The sequence below is a fragment of the Pleuronectes platessa genome, chromosome 15 (genome assembly GCF_947347685.1).
Source record: "Pleuronectes platessa chromosome 15, fPlePla1.1, whole genome shotgun sequence".
Taxonomy (NCBI): domain Eukaryota; kingdom Metazoa; phylum Chordata; class Actinopteri; order Pleuronectiformes; family Pleuronectidae; genus Pleuronectes; species Pleuronectes platessa.
The window spans coordinates 15336153-15359173 of NC_070640.1; the positions used below are offsets into that span (position 1 = coordinate 15336153).

A 23021-nucleotide genomic window follows, 5' to 3' on the forward strand; every position below is an offset into this window, starting at 1 on the left:
CAACAGACATCAGCTTAACTTCATATTTAACTTTCAGAAATGAGGATGTATCGATCAAAATGTTTAACTCTTGTTTTAACATGCACATGATTTTATAGAAAGGCAATGAATAGCAGATTATGAAATGTTTGTGCTGGTTCCCCGGTTGTACCAGTAAACAGTGTGGAACAAGATAGCTGAAAATTGATATGAAGCTTTTAGAGTAACGGGTATTTTAGGGATGTAGGTGCCTATCTGAAAACATGAAGATGAACGGCAGCTATTCACATGGGGCTTTGTACATCTAATGTGTGTTGTCTTCTCACAGTCAGTTTCATGGAAGCTTATCTTGAAGCAGCAGCTCAGTGTGAATCATTTCAACACCCCTGTTAGGCCAGTAATACCACACACTTTGGGGAAGTGGGAGATGAAAAAAACATCACCTCCCTTTGGTGTTGAGAAAGAAAGGGTTGGTTTTCATCAAGTACTTGTACAATAACTACCTCAAACTACCTTCACCTGAAATATTCAGCCACCACAAAGAGGGAAGTGCTGCTCACATCCTGAGAGAAATGAGCTTCAGATGTTTTAACGCACTAATGACATGACTCTATGAAAAGATGTTGAATGGCGCTGCAGCTGAGGGATTTTGGTCAAATACAGTATATATATAAGTAAGAGGCAGGAGCTGTTTGCCCTCTGTGCTCACATTCACAGGCTTAAAGTGCAGATGAGAGAGTTTCTTGTTTCCTCAGCTGTCAGTCACTGGGTTTATTATTTACCACTTTTTGAGTTTGGAGTCTAAACCTGACTCCTTCGAGTGGGAGCATCTCAAAAACACGAGTGACAAAATGTGACATTCAAGTCTTTTTCCAAAAAGGAAAAAGTAAACAAAGTCAATAATGAACCATTTTAAACATGCAGGCAGAGAGATTTTGATGTTCAGTGAGTGTTGTTGTTTTTTTATCTGGTGAAAGAGAACTTGATAGTTACAATCATTTAAGTTATTCAGTTTGCTTTGGTAAACTCTGTTTTGTCTGTTTTGTTAACATGTAAATATAGTAATATGCAACCTGTATGATGTGTTGAGATATGTGTCAACTACCTTTTTCTTTTCACATTTTTGTCATATATACATAATTCTGGACTATGTATATATTCATCATAAATTTTTTTTACAGATCCCTGGACTGTATATATATATATATATATACAGTCTATGTGGCCCTGTCAAGCTCGTTGTAGACTGAGGGTACACTGCCACCTAGTGGCTCATTGTGACACTGTAACTATAACTGTAAAAGGCATCATAGTAGGAAAAAGCTGAATAATTAGGACCCGAGCACCGACGGTGGGAGGCCCTATTGTATTTCGAAAGATTTCTATTTCCATTTTGGGGCTTTTTCAGGACCAAGACATGCTCAAATTCCAACCAAAGTTTGCAGATAATCTTAATCCCCAAAAAGTAAGTTTATTATGGAGGAATTTGAAATGGGTGTGGCAAAATGGCTCATCAGTGCCACCTACGTAAAGCCCCAGCTTTCACTGATCACTGAAAAAGGCACTGTCCGTCTGCCTGTCCGTATTATTCTTTATTTTTTGGAATGGACGGACATCTGTCTGTCCATCTGTATTTTTTTTCATAGCGCCACCTACTGATCAGTGTGATATTTAAGTTGTTGTATCATTGTCCAATCGACACAAAGTTGCTCACGCTACATCAGAGCCCCTACTTGGACAGATCTATAGTCTGTATATTATAATAGTGATGGTGCCACCTACTGGCAACAGGAAGTAAGCTTTGTTTTACAACTATCATTCTGTTTACATACAATTTTCACAGGGTGACGTGCAATTGATAGCGTGGACTGTAATGAGCAATTAGCAGGCAAGGATCGACATCGCGTGACGGACGCAGGAAGTGAAGAGTTTGTCCTTGCCGCAGTGCGCAAAACGCATGCAACCTGGAGACGTGCGCTTGGTCATTGATCGCTCTCTCCACTAACCGCAAAAGGATTCTTAATGCCTGTGCTCGGGTCCGTTAGTTTCTGATTAATGTTTTCAAACTTCACATAATTCAGACACAGTAGTAAAATACAGGAAAAGGAGAAATCAGTTTTATCTGACTTTTATTCATTTATGAAAGAAAGACTATTAAGCAGCAAGATCTGATGAATAACCTGGGCAAGGCACTGTCTGTTAATTTACAGTATTCATTATGTTTCAGTCTGTTTTTTGATTCAAGATATTGAGTAGCATCTTTTAACACATTTATTTTTCACTCGTGGTGACTTGAGTCCAAATGACACTCTGAGAATGTTAGAGGAAGGCTTAGGATACACGGTCAATCATTCAGTCTAGCATCATAGAAACTTATTGTCAAAAGCAGAGACACACAGAGAGTGAGAAGTGTCCCATAACAGCAACAACTACATGTTTACATTTCATGGCAGATACATGAACTACTGCACGTTATTACACACAAAAACACTGGATATCAAAAATGCATCCTGGCACAAATGACAGATGTTGATTCAATAACAGACATTATAATTAAAAAGAAATATTTATCACTAAAATACTTTGTCCGTTGCAAAATAGTGTAAATAAATCTCGAATACTAAATTCTAAAAATCTATGAACTAGCTAAATTATTTACGTGGCAGAATGCCAAAATTAATGGCACAAAGAAATGTTCTTTTTTATGCAAAATGGTATTTTGGTATATTATATTACCTTTCAATCAATATACCAGAAACAGGAATTCCATGTCACAGACTTGTTCCATCAGCTTACAGCTGCAGCACTGAGCTGTTTATTGACTTAATAATAAAATACTATTTTCAAAATGCTTTTCATTTTGAATCAAAAACTGTCCCCTCTGACTGAAATACTTCAAGACTTTGATCATACAAAAATATCCTCAGAGGTCTCCTTTTTTGCACCTTTATCATAACTGAAAAATCCCAATTACAAAATACACAAATGCAATTAAATACACACAGTATACCAATAATCAATAATGCATGTATTGGAAATAGTGCCCTCATAGGATAGCAGTTTTCTAAAGTTTTCCAGTGCATGATAAATGAAGTTATTTTTTATTTTATGCATCAAATTCTTGGAAGATTTTGAGAAAAAAAACCTTGGTCGAGAAGTTAAAACTAAACTCCAACTTTATTGGCATTTGTTCATTCAAAAAAACCAACTTAACAACTGATATGACCGTGTAATTCCTTCCGCAGTGCTGGTTGCATCAACGCAAAAGAGTCTAATTAATTGAACAGTTTCACTGATGAGAAGATCCTAAAAAGTTAAATAAAAGTCACACATTTGTTGTAAAGTTAAAATCAACTTCAAACTTTTTTAACTGAATTTAGCATTGAACTGATGACAACAATGATTTACACTAAGTTTCAGAAATAGTGACAACTGGAAGGGTTTTTTTGATTTTGGTGATGCAATTCAAATCTCTGTTCTTCAGAGTAGGTAGGCTAAAAACAAATCTAATTCTTTACAAACATCGCTTTGCATTAGATATTTGCATCTGTAACCTCAATGAAATCTGTGTTTAATGTTGCATGTGAAAGTTAAATCGGGGTTTTAATTTTAGGATTTTCTTTCGAAATTTTTTTTAGTTGAAGGTGTCAAGAAATGTAACAACAGACAAAAGATGAAAACATTTTTCTTTGATTTCACATTGTGAGTCATGTCTAAATACTGTGATGTTTGTAATGGCTGGAGAATCGGAATAGAGACAATTAAAAAAGTAAATTGTAATTTTACAAAATATAATACTGCGCGGTGAATGCTTCAACAAAACACCTAGTCGTTTCATCTGTTTTTGCTTATGTAGCCTACAGTGCGTTTGATAAGTGTGTAAAACTATGAGTGATGGGATGAATATTATTGTCTGAAAAATCCAGCAGAAAAAAAGTTTCTAGGCACAGCTCTTACACTGACAATTTGGATTGCTCTGAGTCTTTGAAATCATGACAGAAAATGTTACAGAAGTATATAAAGAAATCAAAAAATGCTAACTCAAGGTGTCATGGAATGAGGCGCGAGCCCGTTACTATAAATGCTACATAAACCCCTTTGTGAGGAATGTACTATAAAATACAGTATGTCCCTTTAAACCAGTGACTTGCCTAAATTGAAAGTTAGGAACGATAACAAATGGAATTTTCCAGATCCTTGTTTGTACGTCGGGCTTTGCTCGTGCAGCCACGTCATGTAATGGATCTGATTTATTTGCGCACAGAGAAAAAAAACAGCTTGAGTGAGGCAGGACTGCAGTCCAGGCAGAAAGGCCCAGCTGAAAGGGCTTTTGCATTGGTGCATGCGTGCGTCACATCACATGCATTCGAACTCGTCAATGCGCTGTTTGGTGTTTCCTGACCGGATCTGTCTGAGGGTCTTGTACTTGTCTCGTCCAGCTTTCATGTTCTCTGCGTGGATCATGTCGTTCGCCGTTTTCTTGGTCTCGTCCCGAGCGTTGGCCAACTCTGAGCTCAAAGCCTAAAATACAGTCGTCGGCGCGTTAGTACAATGTTATTTAAGAGACTTGTTTTTTGCACTAACAATGTTTTACCAGACTCAAAATGTAAAATTCTTTGACTAAGTGATCTGATTCTTTTTTATATTGCTCTCCTTATGACTTGTACTTAACTTGTAGTGCATCCACATTGACGTTGTGTAACTGACAGACTTAAAGCTATCAACTGCCATTTTACAACAGTAAACATTAATACCTTCTTTGCACTTTTTGAATTATGTTTACACACAAGGTAAGAGCAACTTACGAGTAGATGTTTCTGCAAACGCTCGTTCTTCTCGGCCTCGGTCATGCGCTCCTCCTCACTGCGGTCCTTGTACGTGACGGCAGAGCCGAACTCGGCGCTGGCCTGGTCGCTGCTCTCATCATTCTCGTCATTTTCGTTTTCCACGTTGAGGGGCTCCTGAACGTGGGCAGCCATCACTTTGATTTTAAGCTCTTCTTTGGTCTTCTCCAGGTCCTCCTGCACCTCGGTGGCCTGAGGGAACACAGAATAATAAGGTGGCTATATGTTACATTTAAAAATGCGGCTAACATTTTAACAACAATAGGTGCAGAGAGTAAAACTCTTCTTTACCTTATCCTGTATTTTTTTTTCATAATGCTGTGAACTGGAAGCTTTAGATTATTCCTAAGTGCTCTTGACGTTTTGTTGGTGTTTTCATTATAAAAAGTTTGAAATGCATTTTTGTGTTAAAATGACATTAAAAGTGATTTTTTGGTTTAATATTTTGACTAAATTGATGTAGACAGCCTCTGTTTTTATCTCTTACTTCTGTTTTGTTTTACGTTGCAAATAGCACAACACAACACTGCCTGACCCAACTCTTGACCCATTGATCGTTAATGCTTTTGCTTCATTTTGCTTGGAGCTTAGAATCTCTAACTTGGAAACTTTAGACCTCCGACTTGAATCAACTCAGCATAAATTAGTGTTGCTTCGAGCTTAATGCTTAAAGCAGTGACAATCCTAACATGCTCATAATATTATTCTCTTCTTGCTATCTTTATTTCTCAAAGTAGCATTATAAATATGCTAATGCTAATCAATCACCTGCGAATGATTTAACTAATCATTTCACTTCTATCAAGTTATTATTATTATTTAAGACATGATGAATACGATTTTATTGTATTCTTTCAGCCAGAATGAGAAATCCAAAAATTGACTGACACTCTAATCAGACTCACTGTATCAGCATTTTTCTTAATGCCATGTTTGTCTGTTTTGTTTTCTAAACTTGCTCGAGGGTTGGTGGAAAAACACAGCCAGTTAAAAAGAGACTGGAACTTCCACTGAACGTTTGCAAGCGTGGAAACCTCCACTTAGCGCACCAGTCCTTTATGAGCCAGGACATCATACCGGGGCAAAAGAGTTCAACAGGATTTCCTCCACACAAAGAGAACTGTCAGCGCCACAAACACCGTGAGTCACACTGACCACAAAACGGTGGAGGGGCTGGGCTGGCACCCACGCTTTTTTACCGAAAAAAAGAAATGAGGCGAGCGGGGGGCTTTCATCCCTCCCCCGAAAAAACACACACACAACAACAGGACACCAGGAATGTGTGTCCTCGCTGTGTCACAGGGGAGGGGCATTGTGATCAGCAGCAGAATATCAGACGAATGCCATTTCATTTGTATTTCTACAGTGATTATATATAAGAAACAAGATCATGTGAGATCATTTTGCACAAACTATTCATTTAGGATTATATACATTTATATTACAATGTTATTTTTTGTGTATTTAATATTGAAGTTTTTGTGTTTCCAAACAATTAAATCATATTTTCACACGACAAAATACTTTTTATCTATGACAATCAAGTGAACACATTATACTCTTAATTACTTAATTTTTTCAACTAGAACTAAAATAAACAGCGGATGACGACTGAACTATACTAAAGTAAATAGTAACTTAAACCGCACCTTGTGTTGCCACTGTGTCGCCTCCTCTTCCTTCTTCTTTTTGGCGTCCTCCAGGAGGGAGATCTTTGAAGTCAGATCAGCCAACTCTGTGGCCTGAAACAAGGACATTTTATTTTATTATAGATATTGATATCTTAAGCCTGAGAACACACAATATTCCAGTCATCACATACGTACATCTGGTTGTTTAGCTTTAACATGTGTGATAAAACAAATCGTTTTTTAAGCACTGACCAGGTGTTCTTGGTTTTTCATCTGGTTCTCTGACTGCTGCATCAGGGCCATCTTGGCGTCCTCAGCGCCCATCAGCTCAGACTCCAGACGTTCAGCCTCCTCCTGTGCTCGCTTCCTCTCATGCTCCAGCTCCAGGGCCTTGTGTGTTTGCTCCTCCAGCTCTGTGCACACACACACATTCACACACACAGAGGCACAACAGGTAAGTGTCAGGTGAGGGAAACATGGCCACCGTTCACTACTGCACGACAACAGGTTTCTCTTGAACAACCACAAGTCACCCACCTTGCTGGGCTTTTTTTGTCTGCTCCTCAATCTGCTTCAATTTCTCCATTAATTCCTCCTTTTCCTGCTCAATCTTTTCCTTTTCCTTTTCAGCAACTTCTCGCTTCCTCTTCTCATTCTCCAGCAGAGCTCTGATTGACAGAATAAACAAAATACAAGATGTGCTATACAGTAATCAGGAGTCACTCTCAAAAGTAGAACACATTAATTACAATTTAATACACAGGGTCACTGTCACTACCTGTGCAAAAATCACACAAAAGGCAGGGTTTCAGTGTTAGCAAGACATCCTCTTCTTTTCATATTTTTTTCTGGATATACTAAATGATCTATAACACGTAAAGTTACACAGTGTGATCACATGGGTTAAATGTCTGTCCTTTATTCTGACGAGAGCTTGTGACTCCTACCTTTCCATCTTCTTGTGATTCTTCTCCTCCCGAGCCTGAGCCTTCATCTGCTGCACTTCAATGGTGTCGGGTTTGCGGCGGCGCATGTACAGCTCGTGGTTGCCCATGCACAGAGCCAGAATGCGCTTGTTGATGCGCAGTCTTGGAGCATAGAATACAAAGTCCTGAAACAGCAACATGACATGTTTTTAATCAGAATTCATTCAGAGACCTTGAGTATTTAGCTGTCGTACGTTGTTATGTTATTGAGGGTTCACATACGGGAGCTTTTTTGTCAATTGGTTTAATGACAAACTTCTTGTCATTGAAGGAAATGTTCCGTATTTCACTCCAAGGAAATCCAATTTTGGGTGTCATCCTGTTGAAGAAAAGTGTGAGAGTAAAAAGTCAGGGTGAGCTGAATTACTTTGCATGGGAATCAGTGATCATACTGTAGACCAATACTGTGCTCACTTGTCATTCTGTTCGTAAATGTTGAGTCCCAGTGCATCCACTCCCAACCACAGTTCTGTTCCTTTCTTATTCTTGATATTGAAGTAGTTGACTCCATACATCTCGAGGTCCTGAGCGATCTTCAGATACTCCATCATGGATTCCTCTCTGTGGACAAATAAGACACGCATTTAACTCCGGTCAGAAACAATCAGACAACACCGAGCTCCAGGTGGCAGGGGTGTGTGAAATGTACAGCGACAAAGCCGAAAATAAGCTTTGACAAGAGCGTGACAATGAAGAGGAAAGAACAAGACACACATTTTCAAGGTTGTAGAGAGAGATTGTGACCTGGTGTTTGCATAAAGCTCCAAAGACCAAATGCAACACTAAAGAGAAACTTTGGCACAGACCCTAGACAGATAGCATCAGGTAACAATAGTGTCCCAAATGTACATTATAGCAGGAGTGTAAAAGATCATCTTGTTATGGCAATAACAGAACAACAGGGCTGAGATGTTTCTCTCCTGTATGTGTGTGTGTGCGTGTGTGTTTGTGTGTGTACACACGTGTGCCCTTGGTTACCTCATCATGCTCTTGTGCTCTTCGTGCCACACCTGGATCCTCTCCTCCCACTGCTCCTTGTTGAGTTTGTGCTGGTCCAGGACTCTAAGAACATGAGACATCCGAGAGTCATGCATAAACACGCACACTGCCTCAAAGGTGACATCAGCGCTGTGTCAGACTGAAAGGATGATCGTGATGATGAAATCTGTGTTACCTCTGAGGGAGCAGCTGTTCACCGGACAGGTAGCCCGGCACGTGGACTTCCTTATTGTAGTCTGCGTACTTGGCCTGGACGGCGTACGAGGCCAGCAGGACAGCCGTCTCAGGGGGGCAGTAGATGTCGTCATTTAAGATTCCCTCTTTCACCTGCAGGAAGAACAGCCGCTGCGTGGCATCCTGGATTAACTCCTCTGAAACATCCTCGGGGAAGAATTTGGCACGAAACTTAAACAGCAGCGGGCTTTCCTTCCTCACATCCTGGGCTGTCACCTAGAATAAAAAGTGACAAAGGTGAGAGGTTACACATTTCTGAAAATAGACCTGAGTCACACAGAATAGTTCAATCTTGACAAAGACAATCAAAACGTGTAAAGTAAAAATTGAAATGAGCTCACCTTCTTATTGAGCTTGAGCCATGTAGAAAATCCCTTTGTATCCTGGTATTGGAGTCCAAAGTACCAAACCTCCCGCAGCCCAATGGTCTTTACCACCTTGGAAAATAAAAGCAGAATCATTAATAATAATGTATTATTTATATAGGCAGACTATTACTGTTTCTCTGCTTCAGATCATTAGAACCCACAAACATTGAACACAAAATTAAAAAATATAAATATTTTGAAATAACTCTACACATAACTGCATATCTTTAAGTATAATTTAAAATGCAGATTTAATTTAACTAATAATTAACTATTTAGGCGATCTTTCTTTCAAATTATGAAAAACTAGCAGAATATTTTCAGGTTTGTTGGTCGGACAAAACAAAACATCTCATACCATCCTTTTGGGCTCTGAGAAATTATTGATTGGACCTATAAAAGTTTTTTTTTTAGACTTGCCAACTTGTTCGGGTAATTACAATGTAGTTGAGAATAAAACTAACTGCTGCTACTGTGTTTTTTTTACAGTAACCTAGGGTCAGATATTGTATGAGACACAGAAACAAACAAAAATTTCAGATTCCAAATCATGTTTGATTGAAAAGTTTGTTCCCTTCATTGGAAAGACATCATATAACACTAGTCACGTCAAGAGTTGGGCAGTTTCTCATACCTGGTCAAAGAGCTGCTTTCCCGTTGTATTGGGCTGAATGGCGAACTCCAGCTCAGCATCCATTGTGGTGACTCTTACACTAATCTGAAGAGGAGAGCAAAGAATAAGAATGAGCCAATTTAAAAGGTACACCATGTTCTTCTGGTCACTGGATGTAAATACTGTACATATATCACATACAATATCTCTGTGTTAACATCAACCATCAAAAAAGAAATCCCATCAACAGGGGATGAGTGCAGGAGTCACAGATTCTCCAGGGAATAATTCATAGATCTCGATGAAAAGAATCAGACATATAGTGATCTGATATTCATGACTGAGTGTTATTTTGTGCGGTTTTTGATTTTAATTTTGTTGTTTCTGACATTTTTTATTCTCTTTTTTCAAAACAACTTAGTACAACTCAGAACCCTCATGGGTGAATGCACTTATTATTAGTCGCCATCTGGGCTTAACACTTATCTATCATTCTTGGGAAATATTCATGCTTTTTTTTTTTTTACTTCAAGTCCCTATTCACACTGCTTAATCAACAGCGGAAGTAAAAACATTTAAAGATCATAAAAGCACTTAACTTTCTACACACATAGTGTAGAAAGTGTAAACAAAGTCTAAATGACTGAAAAGACTCAGGTAGAAGCAAATGCTTATATATATATATATAGGCATGCCTATATTTTTTAAAATTAAGCTACCCTCCAGAAATATATAAAGAAAAGAAATTTCACATTTGTAGCCCTTAAAAATTTATTTGTAAAAATCATTCTTTAAGAAACCAAAAGTCAGATAAATAAATCAAGCAGCACCCCTAACCCCCCCCCCCCCACACACACACACACAACCGATCTATATAGAGGGATCATGTGTCTTGGTTCCACACAGTGTCTGATAAATGTATCAGTGTGGCTGTGTCTCAGTATAGAACTTATCTGCAGGGAGTGACCACATCCTCTAGTGCCTGTGCCTTGTGAGGCACCGCTGCCGCTGTAGCTGCTGCCGAACACTGAGCTCTCTTGAGTCGTCTACTTCCTGCCGTGTATCATGCAGCCTGTCAGCTTAACGCTAAGCTAGGGACGCACTGTGAAGTAGGTCTGCTGCCTCTTCAGGTAACATGCTCCTATATGCAGTGAGGCACCGTTTTATTTAGGTGGCTTGAAATGTTGAATACGTGTATTTAACCCCAGCATTCCCCTCTGTAGGAAGAATAACTTGACTCTGTGGTAAACAGACTGTGTAGGCACTTTTCTCTGTCCTCTTAGTGATGTGGAGACCGGCAGCATGCACATCTATTGGGAAATAACTGCGCTGTCTGAGGCCCACGCCTGCCCTCAACAACAATGGTATGCATTATCTCCTAGTTACGCGCTGATTAGAGTTGCGTTCTTTACCATTTATGTCAGCAGGACCCCATTTACGGCTCGGGACACTTGCCCCTCTGTCACTTCCTGTCATCACCTGCAGTTTAAGTTGTACTGAAACGCACAATCTGGGCCCGCGCGGAACAGCACAGATGTCTAGAGTCATCTGGACAAACAAACAAATCTTTACACAACTCAGACCCTAGATGAACATCTTTTCCATGAATGCAGATAAGGGTTTAGCTTGCGACTACCCTGCTTAGCTGTAAGCACTTTCATTTCCTGAGTCTGATTGGCTAACATGAAAAAGGAACTGCACTCTTGAATGTTCTGCCTGGTTAGGGTGTGTCTCTCATGCCCAGAATAAAAAAAAAAACAGGACCCACTATTATTAGAACATGCTCAGTAACACCCTTCTCAGACCCACGTGTCTGTTTCCATGACCTGTTCTACACAGGGAGTTTTTATCACACCAAAACTATACTAAGTTTCTCAACTTTCAATGAGCTACATATCTATTGGCACATAGAAACACTTCTGGGACTGTTCAAATAAATTTTCTTCATGATAAGTAATTGGTTTATTGAATGATTTAGGGAGTACAGAGCTTTCTTTGAGAACCCTGTGTTTCCCTGACTGCCTGGGACTTCATGATCTTTTTAATATCTGCTTTATCCTTACTTTTACTTTATCCTTAGACACCCGATGATCTAACTGGTCTTTGATTTATCAAACTAACTTATCTCTTTTGGCTGATTCACTTTATGAAGCATGATGTGATTTTCTCCGACAATACACTTGATGTTTGTTAAGTCCTCTACCACAAAACAAACAGTGTAAATTAAACCTAATTACTCATATTAAATTAAATGAAATATAAAAATGATATGCTTTAAAAGTTAACATGTTATTTAAATCATATCATATCCACATGATAATTGTAAAATACATCTCAGACTTAGAGTTAAATACATAATTGGCTATAAAAGCTTGTGCTGGAAGCTGTATGAGGCTGGACTTTAGTGCAGTGCTTTTGACAATGCTTTCATTTTGATGTTCAGCAGATTCAACATATACTATGTTCAGCATTTTAGTTTGGGTCTTAGTGTTGCTAAAAATCCATTCAATTAAAAAATCTGCACAGTAAGAAGACACAGTTTTAATATTTCATTCAATTGGCCAATGGAAGAAAGGCTTAAACTGAAAACCCGAGAGCTGCATGACCAAGTCAACACATCAAGAGAGAAAATGTTAAATTCTGACTGTTGTTTGTAGGGAGTGGACAAGTTTGTTTTATAATTATATGGTTATTTACTTAAATGATGGATATCACAACCCAAGAGTGAACTCTCACAAACAACTCAAACATAAACTCACCAGGGAGGTGATTCCACGTTGCAGAACAGCTCTGAAACTGTGATTAAAGTATGGTTAGCATACTATTATACTATTTTCATCCACTGAGATACACTTTGACTGAACAATTAAAAGACAAAAACCACACCATATACCTCAAGTTACAGAGAAGTTTTGACTGGGAGATTAATAGTACAAATATTCGCAGGGAACACTACACATTTTAGCATTCAGTCACCACAATCGACTTTATATGAAGATGGACAAATTAAGCTAAAATATCACAGATACGGATTGCAGCCATTTTGTGCTTTTGACAAAATTTCAAGCCAAAATCTGTGCAGAAGTTATCCTAGGGTGGCGCTGTGGTAAAGAGGTCCTGTCTATACAACCGCTCGACCAATCGCAGGTCAGTCTCAGCTGTCAACCAATAGTATGACCTGTTTTTAAAGCATATAAAGCAATAACTAATTGAAACCAAATTAAATGAATACTTAAACATACATCAGTGTAATAAGAACTACCTAAAATGACAATCTTCGAGACTTAAACTTTAACTGTTTTGTTTGGTCCATGTTGCATCCACTAACATTGAGAGCGTGGGGGTCATGGTCTATACTGCAGCCAGCCACCAGGGGATCATCAGAGTATTTTGGCTTCACTTTTGGCTTATTCATCTTTATATACACTCTAAGCTCACCACCCACAGCTAATGTGACATCAGTTCAAAGCCACAATCCCTCCAACTAAAGCCAAGACAACAAAAGAGATATGACTAAGTTGTTAAGGATGGCCCTGAGCACAAAGAACAATAATCCTGGTTAAATATATATATTACCCAACCTGCTCCCCACAGATGTCCAGTGTAACAACACAAGGTCAAAACCTCTTTATGAGTGGTCGACTGAGCACCGTCAGAGTATCTAAACATATGATTGCTGATAAATCCGAGTCATACTTCCGAGTCATGCCGTCCCTAACAGTCATACAAGGTCAGCAAATAGGGTCAACAAGTCGTGAACAATAGATCCACCCTGGTAACCAGACCATGCTGACAACCCACCGCTGCCTCAGCTTATCTGAGAGACAAACTGTGGACAAAAACAGCACAAACACACAAGCTAATGGGCTCACGTCGAACAGTTATGTTAACAATGTGCCGTTAGTGTTTGAAAAATCTCTCGGGCTATCTCGGTCTCTGCCAGCCGCTTACATCCAGTCAACAGTTTATGAAATGCCAAGATGAATTTGAGGTGTGAAAATGAGATGGTGTTGTGATTGTTAGGATGTTGTTCAAAGCTAATCATATTCATGTAAAAAGATAATAATCCTCTACAGGATGTATATCTCCCTCTACTTGAATACTGACTTAAGAGTAAGACTGCAGAAAAATCAGAAGCAGCATATTTTGTTTTATTTTTAGGTAAAAGGCAGGTTAAGTTTAGAACAAAACATTTCTTAAAAGTGCTGCATTAACTTACATCTGCACACAGATGTTGGTGGCTGAAGAGAACAAACTGGGTGACAGGAAAGGGGGCAGATGGAGAGGAGGATGTGGTTTCTGTCTAAGCGGGGGACAGTTCACATCTTTTTGACCTGATTCCCACGTTCATTAGATGTCCATCTCAGCTTAATGAAATAGCCTCTAGTCATAGACACTGCTGCTTCATCCTCTACCATCATCTCAATTCGGTTGACAACTCACATAATCAGTGTGTTCGCCTCCCTTTTCACTTTTCATTACCAAATTTATGTTTCCTTACATTTTCCAATCCTGATTCCTACAGTGTTTTGTCTGTAGTAATGATTCCTACTCATTCTAGTAGATTTCAGCCCATATTTTAGCTGGTCAGTGGTAATTACTTCATCACACATATAAACTGGGGCACGTACACAGCAGCGGATCGAGGTGGTCTGTGCGGAGGAACTCTGGATCATCAGCAGATCCAGAGCAGGAAACCAAGTTTACACAGAAAGAGATATCGACTGATACAAACCACATGCAGGTCTGTCTACAATGTGTTAACTTGACTGCTTTGCTTAAAGGATTCTTTTATTGTAACAGTTTGAGTCTTGTTTGCTTGAGGGTTCTACTCAATACTATATTATAATTACAGCCAATCAATCAAAATGTATTAGTCTGCCATACCACTGTAATACGTAATGGACAACATCTACAACAGATGAATATTAGACAAAGTATTAAATGTTTACCTAAAAATAGTGACCAATATTCACTACAAAAACTAAACAGGAAATGAGGATGAGAATCAATCAATATCAATAAAAACTTCTAAGTACTTACTTCCAGAAGTTTGACTTTCTCATAATGTCAGCACAGAAAACACTAAACTAGCGACGTGCGTGAAAACCCCTGAAGTCCTGATTGTAGTTTGCGCACCACTTGTACTTCTACACACTGTTAATCTGCTCTGCTATGTACTTCTACACACTAGTTTAATCCCCTACTCAAATACCTCTGGCTCTTTCCATTGACCATTTCTCCATAGACACACCTTTTAAAAGGACCTGCTAACAAGAAAACTGCTTCTGCTGAAATGGTAGGTTATGCTAGCGTTTTTTTTGCTAATAATAATAATTCACTGTTTCTGTATTTGTGGATAGAAAAGTTTAATTGTGATAAACTTCATTCACCAGGAGAACTGGTTGCTAAAGCAGGCCGACTGCTGGAGTAACTAAATTGTTCTATTCTTAACAGCAAGAAAGAAAATAAGAGCAAACTATAAAGGCCCATTCAGCGATATAGTTTGGTGAACTAGAAAATAGCAATAAAACCAAAAGATAATAATGTTTTGTGTTTCTGTTGTGCTTGAGCAATAATTACATTTAAATAATTTCGATTAAAAAAAGCAAAATAAGAAAGCCATTAATAATCTGTAAATGCACATGCACATCTAAACTAATACAGCTCCTTGTGGATGTAAATTAAGAATTCAGATGCTGACAAACACATGTCTAGAGCAAATCCTGCACTTGTAGCAATGCTGTAATGCAGTCTAACGGGGAGCCTGGCTTCTGACGACCACGCTGGGGGAAGCAGGGAGGAGAGCACACAAGACCGTGATGTGAAAGTCCATATAAGGCTGCAGGCGAGGAAGTTACCAGAAAGGAACTGATGTAAGCGCAGAAACCTTGAGTCACAACATGACTTCCTTGGGAAACCGAGACTCTGCCAAGGGGAGTCCAGCCAAGCCAGAGTTTCTCAATAATTAATGCTTTTGTGAAACTTCAAATTATTTTGTATTAAACTCAAAACACTGAATAGATAATCTATGTTTAAAAAAAAAAAAAAAACAGGAAATGAAAACCGTTAGTGGAAAAAAAAAGTCATTTAAGTCACGAGTCTCTCTATTCTCCGTGGCAGCTTGTTGTGGATGTACTGGGATCAAACTGGGAACACAACTTCGACTGAGTATTTGCTGAATCAGTGTCGAACTTCCTCTTTTCACACGTAAGTTCACGTGGCGCAGCAAGCTTCAATAAAGGAAACAAAACCCTTCAGTGTTGCAATAACACGTCCACCAGGTGCAATGATCTCAGAAAGAAATAACTCTGTAACTTAATATAGTCTAACGTGCTTTTGGCTTTGCTGCACTTTCACAAAAGTAAGAAAATACTGATCTCCTCACTTCACTCTCTAGTTTATATATCATGTTACGTATAAGTAAATAAAAAGCTTTCTGTCCAAAATATCCCACAATCCTTTCCTGTCGTCATTCATCTATTCTTTCCATCAATAGTTTCCCCTTTTTTCTAACTCTCCACTGTGTGTAGGCTGAGATATCTGCACCAGAGCTGCACTGACGCTGCAGTGGGCCTGTGCTCATGTACTGACTGTGACTGCCAAACAGCTTCTACTGAGCTGTTACCGCAGTAGCGGCTGCACATTGAGTATTGCACGTTGCTACCCTGCTGTTGTTGAGGCGAACAGCGTCTCAGCTGCGCCCTCCAGAGATTTGGCACAAAGGCCGACATTAAGTGGAGGACTAAAAATATGTCAAGATCATATCAAACAATTACAATGAGGTTCATGAGTGACAGCAAGAACTCCTAAAAGTCCCTTTCAAAGAATTAAAATATCAACCGACTATAATTTTTATCAATAAGGTAGCGCTGCTCAAATATATTTTGGATGCAATCATTTTTCTTTCACTTAAAATCAACACAACGCTGCTAATTTATTGCAAATATCTACTTATTAATCTGTAGCTTTAACTACACTGCAAATCCCTTCCGTACAATAAATCACTGAAACTATATATTGAAATGCTGACGTGATTAGAGGAATTCCTCTGGGCACTAAAGACTTTAAATGCCAGGATGCTATAGAACATATTTCTGGCTGTCAGTTGGAAAATATGTGGAGGAAGTACAGTAGTCGTAGAAACAATACCACAGGAAGAGAACAGGTACAACCCTTTTATTCTTTCTTTTAGTGTAGTAGTGCACAAGTTCCTTGTCATGATATGTAAAGTCAATAGTGATAAATGTTCATGTATTTTAAGTTAGTTACAATATCACTGAAATGTGCAAATAATGAAAGCTCTATCAAAAGCCCAAGTATCACATAGGATAAGTTAACAGACAATCAAAAAAGAATATGTGTTTATAGTGAAGGGTAATTAACCTAAAGCAGGAAATCAGAACATAATACAGTGATTTGGTGAAATACTTTCTATCTGTGTGAGGATCACATTCTCATTTGTGTCTATTTCTGTAACTTCGTGTTCCTTTCATTATCAGTGTGCACGTGGGTATCACCTCCCACATTAGGGCTATACTTACACTTTGTGCCATATCAATGTTAATAAAGTTTAGAGAAGAGGAAGATACAGTGAAAGTTCCTCATAGTGTATGAAGCACATCAGTCAAATCTGAGCCCTTAAATGATAAAATGAGGAATCCAATGTTCAAATAAATGAGGCAAATATTAAAATATATAAACAAATAAAACCTGTATAGATAAGATACACAGTAAAAATGCATCTGCTATATTGCTGTCTGTTAAAACCCCACTAAGAAATGACGAGTGACTGCACACAGATTGCACAGCTCCTTTATTATCATCTCAATTCAAGAAGCATGGTGGCAAAGGCCCACAGACAGACACAGACACACTCAGACACAAACACACACCCTCAACCGGGCCAAACAGAGGAGAGATGGGGTTGGAACCCACTTTCACTTCTTGTTTGGTGAAGGCCTGAGCTGAAATCTGAGCCTTTGATTAAAAAGGAGAGTGAATCAGTGTGCTGGTGGTGGTGTTGCCCCCTTCTCTTCTCTTTGTTCAGAGCCCACCCAGCAGCACACATCCCCCCTGAGCTGTGGGTGCTTCTTCTCCAGGACTGATACAGCCCTGTCCTCCTCTCTCTTATCACACACACATAATGAGATAATGGCTCGTTAAGCGTCACCTCCCTGTGTTAAATCTGGCTCCGTGAGCTCCAGACATGAGCGGCACAGAGCCGGGTCCTGTCCCGGCTGACACCTCACATCCCTGCCCGGCGAGAGGAGGCCGGCCTCGGCAGGACTAGCTCCGAGGCTACCGCAGGCCCCACCGCATGAGCCGGGAGGATGAAGTGTGACTCCAGCGTGTCGAGGTGCGGACACGAGCTCAGTCACGTTTCACCGTTTTCAGCCCGAATCAATGCTCTCATTTAAACGCGCTAATTTTTAATGGAGCGGGCGGGCGGGAGGGCGCACGCGCACACAAGTAACGGAAAGTACCCCGGCGTGAGTTTGGATGGAACGGATTTAAAATAAGGGCGTAAAACGAACCGAGAATGAGCTTTAATGTAACGTTAATGTTTCGTTAATGTTACGTATCAATGGAAACATTCAGCCACGAAGCAGTTGGGAGATAACAAGAGGCAGGAACTCATTGTTTAAACGGGAATTCATGACAATAAGGTCGATTTCGTTCTTACCGTTTTCGGCATCTTTCCTTCCTTTCACGTCCGCTTCACGTAGAAATGGGATTTGGCTTTATTCAAAGGGACGAGGAGTCAGCGAGAGCCGCAGAAAACTTTTTCCCATCAGAACAACGGCGCCAAACAAACGTCTTCCGTCTCCAGGAAACCAACCAGCGCTACTTTCACAGCAGAAGAAGAAGAAGGAGAAGAGGAGGAAGAAGAGGAGCCGTCTTCAACCGTGGAAATGTCGTGATTTGTCCTCCTTTGTTTCGCTTCTCAGTGAAATGGACCGGAGCTGGATTTCCTGCTAACGGTACCACAGACTGTAAAAACCACACCCAGGGCCGATGACAGGACAGCAGCAGCAGGACTGAGACACAGACTCCACAGCAGACTCCGCCCGCTGCCGCCGCATCGTCATGGCTGCTGCTCTGCTGCTCTGCTGCCGCACAGACTCGAGCCGCTGGAGAAAGTTCAGCTGCACTCTCACTGCACGATCCCTCTGCTCAGCCAGGCCCTGCATCACAAGCACACTTCTACATGTAAGGATGCATTAACTGGTACAGAGCCACACAGTTTAATCCCTGCAGTAGTCCAGGAGTTTAACGGTTTATGCAGTTTGCTATGAGCTAACACAAATTTTATAATGCTGATACAAGTACAAGGAGATATAAATCTACTACATATTGGCTACCTTATACAGTATATTTAAAACAGTATGGTTCACAGTATCCATCTGGTTATCTCTGCTTTACATTAACTATATTACAAACAATACAATGATGCAATTAGAACTGCATTACTTCTATAATACATTTAAAACACAGCTTACACAAACTATATGATATTGATACAAGTACATTAATATATACATCTACTACATATTGGCTACCACACACAGTATATTCAAAACAGTATGGTATACACCATCCCTCTGGTTATCTCTGCTTTGCACCAACTAGAAAACAAACAATACAATCCCAAAAGGCCTAAAAAGTGAAAATACGTATGTGCAATTATTTAAATACTATAACTGTAGTAGTCCATGGTTTCAAGGGGTTTTGCACTTGCTAACAGCTAACACAAACTATATAATATTGTTAAAAAAACATGGAGATGTAAACCTACTACACATTTTTTCTACCTCATACAGAATATGTTATACAGAAGATGTTATTGAGTATATTAAAAAACAGTATGATACGAGATATCCCTCTTGTTATCTCTGCTTTAAACACACACAACACAAACAATACAATGATGCAGAAAGATATGCACAGAAGTGTAAATACCCTCTATAATACATTTGCTAACAGCTAACAACTCTATAATATATAATACAATGATAAAAGTCTGTTTAGATAGATATTAAAAATACATATTGTCTCCCTCATAGAGTGAATACAGTATGATAAACACTATTTCTCTGCATTACACAACCAGGAAAAAAAAAACTAAAAAGACGCAGAAATGTGCACTAAGGTCCGAGAGGCCTTAACTAATTTTATACGTTAACCACTGTAACAGTAGTGTCTCAGGATATTTAAGGGTTTGAGCAGCTTGTTAACAGCTAACACAAACTACTTAATAGATGATAATGATAAAGTATTTTTAGATGGTGATATAAACCTACTTTTGTGAATAAACTAACAGTATTTACTGGTAGGTTACACTCCTCTTTTCAATGACCCTCTTTACGTTTATCTGATGGTCTGATGTGTGCACTCCTTAGGATTTGAACACAAAGAAGGTGAATTCAGTGAGATAGTCATAATGTACAACAAGGATATTACGGAGATAAATATATATATTTGAATCTCATATGGTATTTACCTCATTGTGTTTACCCCTTATCTTTTTAACTTATACAGTAAAGCAAGGGACATTTTTTTTACTCTAATCATAATCATAGTTTCACTTCTGTAAAGATGGGTTAAATGAGTTTGAAGGTCAGCACAATTGTCAGTGGTCTAGTTCTAGATTTCACACGAGGGCGTAGGTTCGATCACAGAAGTGGGCGAATGTGGTTGTGCTTTGTGTTTCTTTTTTTTTATCTACCAGAAAATAACGGGTTAACAACTTTTTCCATAACAATGCTGCTATACCTGTTATGTCCTTCATAGAGACCTGATACTTTTAATACCACTATTTGTATGATATTCTTTGACAAAAACCTCAAACTTCTGTTTTCAATGTCAAAATTAAACCTTTAAACTCAAGAAATCATTGTTTATTTCTTGATGATCACTACTTGTGTTTGTTGGGAGGTTTATGAAAATAAAAGCAGGTCACTTATTTTTTGTTTAATCATTTTTTCTCCATGACCTGGAAATGCAGAAGCATTGAGCGGCCCTGTTTGCAGCCGAGACTGTGGTCGTCCTCCAGCCGCAGTTTGTATGTTGCCTGAGAGACTAATCCGGGGTCAAACCGAGTCTGCGAAACACTTCTTACCTCTCACTCTCTGCTTCTTGTAAAGCTCAAATGCTGTAGAGTGTGAACTGAAAGTGGCTTAGATGCGCAGTTTCACATTCGACTCAGGGCTCATCCCATCAAGAGTTTGATAGTTTGACTGTGAGAGATCAGGGGTTAATGGTCTCTCAGTGAATTAATCAAAATAAATCTATATGAAGCCCCAGTTGGAAATGCACCCATGCTTTCACATGTGAGCTTTCAGAGCAGACAGACAGACACTAACAGAACTGCCACATTGCAGCTGCCAGAACCGCAAAGAAAGGAGGAATGTCAAGGGTCAGAGCTTCGATAACAACAAATTACAATGTAATGTAGAATGCACCAACACGTTATGACACATATTTACACTCCGAATGTTTTCAGTGAGGCAGAAGCAGAGATAATAGCATTTATTTTAGTGAAATCTAGCTAGATTATATTGAACTACCTTAAATATCAAGATATATTATTGATATACTATTACCACATAAATTACTAAGTATTTTGAATTATTTGTTGTGGAGCATGGGAAAAATTATTTCTGGCACTCCACCACAGAATTCCAGCTGGGCTGTGGTTACCAGGGTGGCAGTGAACTATGAGTGCTTTGTGACCCCTCATGCCCTGTGGAGCCATAAATAAACTGCCTAAATGGACAGAAATGCATCTTTAAAGGCCGACCCCGATCACCCACAACAGTTTTGCGCTTATTAAAAATTAATTTATCCCTGCCGGAGAAACAGCTGGCCTAGACCGCGACACATAACATTTCCTTCACTTAGTCCAGACTGTACATCGCGTTAGAGACGAGGCTTCGGGCCTTTTGACTTTTATAAATCCAGATATGTCTTTCTTAATGTTGCTTTTAAATTTAATTAAACTAAATGCATTTTGTTGCATGTGCTAATAAATGCTTGCTGCTCTATAACTCACTCACGACATCTAGCCCCTACTGCTATACATTAAACATCACGCTTGATCACACCACTTAAAAAAATTGTGGTCAACAACTTTCTACACTTGTGCGCCTTCTTTTCACAGCAGCTAAAAAAACACTTGCTGCTCAACACCTGCTGCACAGGGTCCGTGTCACAGAGCTTTTTAGTTCATGCCTCATCAGTAAATTTGACTAAGTGACTCAAACCAGCAACGTTTTCTTCCCGTGGGTTAGTTTGTAAGCAGGGTTACACAGCCACTTGACAGATTACTAAGAAACTTACTGGAAGTATGTACTATGAATCATCACATTTTTGTGGGGATCTGGATCAGGGGGCAGATCTAGGAATTTTGTATTACTTTCATGAATGTTGTGAGATAAAGCCTTTTTGGACATTTTCCCAGGTCCATGGAGCTTGAAGAAAAACAAACGGTCACATTTAGGGAACTATATGTGTGTGAAATTTGGTCGAGCTTGATGGATTTGAATGGAACTGTTGGGCCCTGGCAGAGGCAGGCTCTCTACTCAGTGGCATTGCAGTTAAAAAAGCTAGTTTTAGTTTGTGTCCAAGACGTTGCTTTAACTGTATCCTCAACACTGTGTGTGTCATCTGACAAGAGAATGACCTTTAGGCTATCTGTATATTTAAATGTCAACTTCCAATGGAAATATATGCAAAAATGAGCAATCGTAAAAAGATGACAACTAAAGTTTAATGATCATTAGATGAAGGAGTCCCTGGAGACTCACTGTGCTGTGCTCTCTCTGGGAGTATTAAAGCATCAGAGATTTCATTGCACTTGTATGATGACTCATCTCTTCACTCACAGGGCAGGACGACCTCAAGGAATCTCAACTCACTGAATGAGGTTGTTTTTTTTGCAGGGCTGCATAGTGTCTATGTGGTGTTCAAAAATGTTAAATGTCATATTTAACATTTTAACAGTTAAGATTATGTGTTGCAAAAGGAGGTCATCTGGAATTCAGTGTCATCTCCAGCTACAGCATTCTGGGCTTTAGGAATCTGATTTGAACACTACGCCTTTTTTAAAAGTTGTTTAAACTTTGAAGACATGTTCGTGTTAACATTTCATTTTATCCTAACAGACGTGTAGGGTACAGCGCTCCCCTTATGATGTGGTACATGTCAGCATCATACACGTAGAATGCTTTAATGTGCTAGTTATAAAATGTAACAGGGCGTTTTAGTATCACTTCCACTCATGAAATCATAAGTTCAATGACAGATGCACTGAGCTGTGACACCGTTTAACCAGCAGATGGAGCCACAGCAGTTGTACATATAAA

General features: G+C 39.2%; 1 protein-coding gene across 2 annotated transcripts; it reads right to left on the bottom strand.

The window, feature by feature from the left end:
• Positions 1-2091: 2091 nt before the first annotated feature.
• LOC128456685 (moesin) lies at positions 2092-18745 on the bottom strand. 2 transcript variants are annotated; one of them, XM_053440960.1, is made up of 13 exons: positions 18341-18745; positions 9676-9759; positions 9015-9110; positions 8615-8889; positions 8419-8502; positions 7855-8001; positions 7663-7759; positions 7402-7565; positions 6992-7122; positions 6707-6867; positions 6473-6565; positions 4785-5015; positions 2092-4500 (listed from the first exon to the last, which is right to left on the bottom strand). In XM_053440960.1, exons 1-13 carry the CDS (start codon positions 18350-18352, stop codon positions 4336-4338), a joined length of 1740 nt encoding a protein of 579 aa, XP_053296935.1. In that variant the 5' UTR covers positions 18353-18745; the 3' UTR covers positions 2092-4335. The 2 variants fall into 2 exon arrangements, with proteins under 2 accessions (XP_053296935.1, XP_053296936.1); XM_053440961.1 differs by lacking the exons at positions 8615-8889; positions 9015-9110; positions 18341-18745 and having other exon boundaries at positions 9676-9734.
• Between the last annotated feature and the right edge of the window lie 4276 nt (positions 18746-23021).

Bases quoted from the DNA above. Each gene is read 5' to 3' on its own strand.
- LOC128456685 (XM_053440960.1), bottom strand. The intron at 8,890-9,014 runs GTGAGCTCATTT...TTTTTATTCTAG, and splicing joins GGCTCAAGCTCAATAAGAAG to GTGACAGCCCAGGATGTGAG. The intron at 7,566-7,662 runs GTATGTGAACCC...TTGCTGTTTCAG, and splicing joins CAATTGACAAAAAAGCTCCC to GACTTTGTATTCTATGCTCC.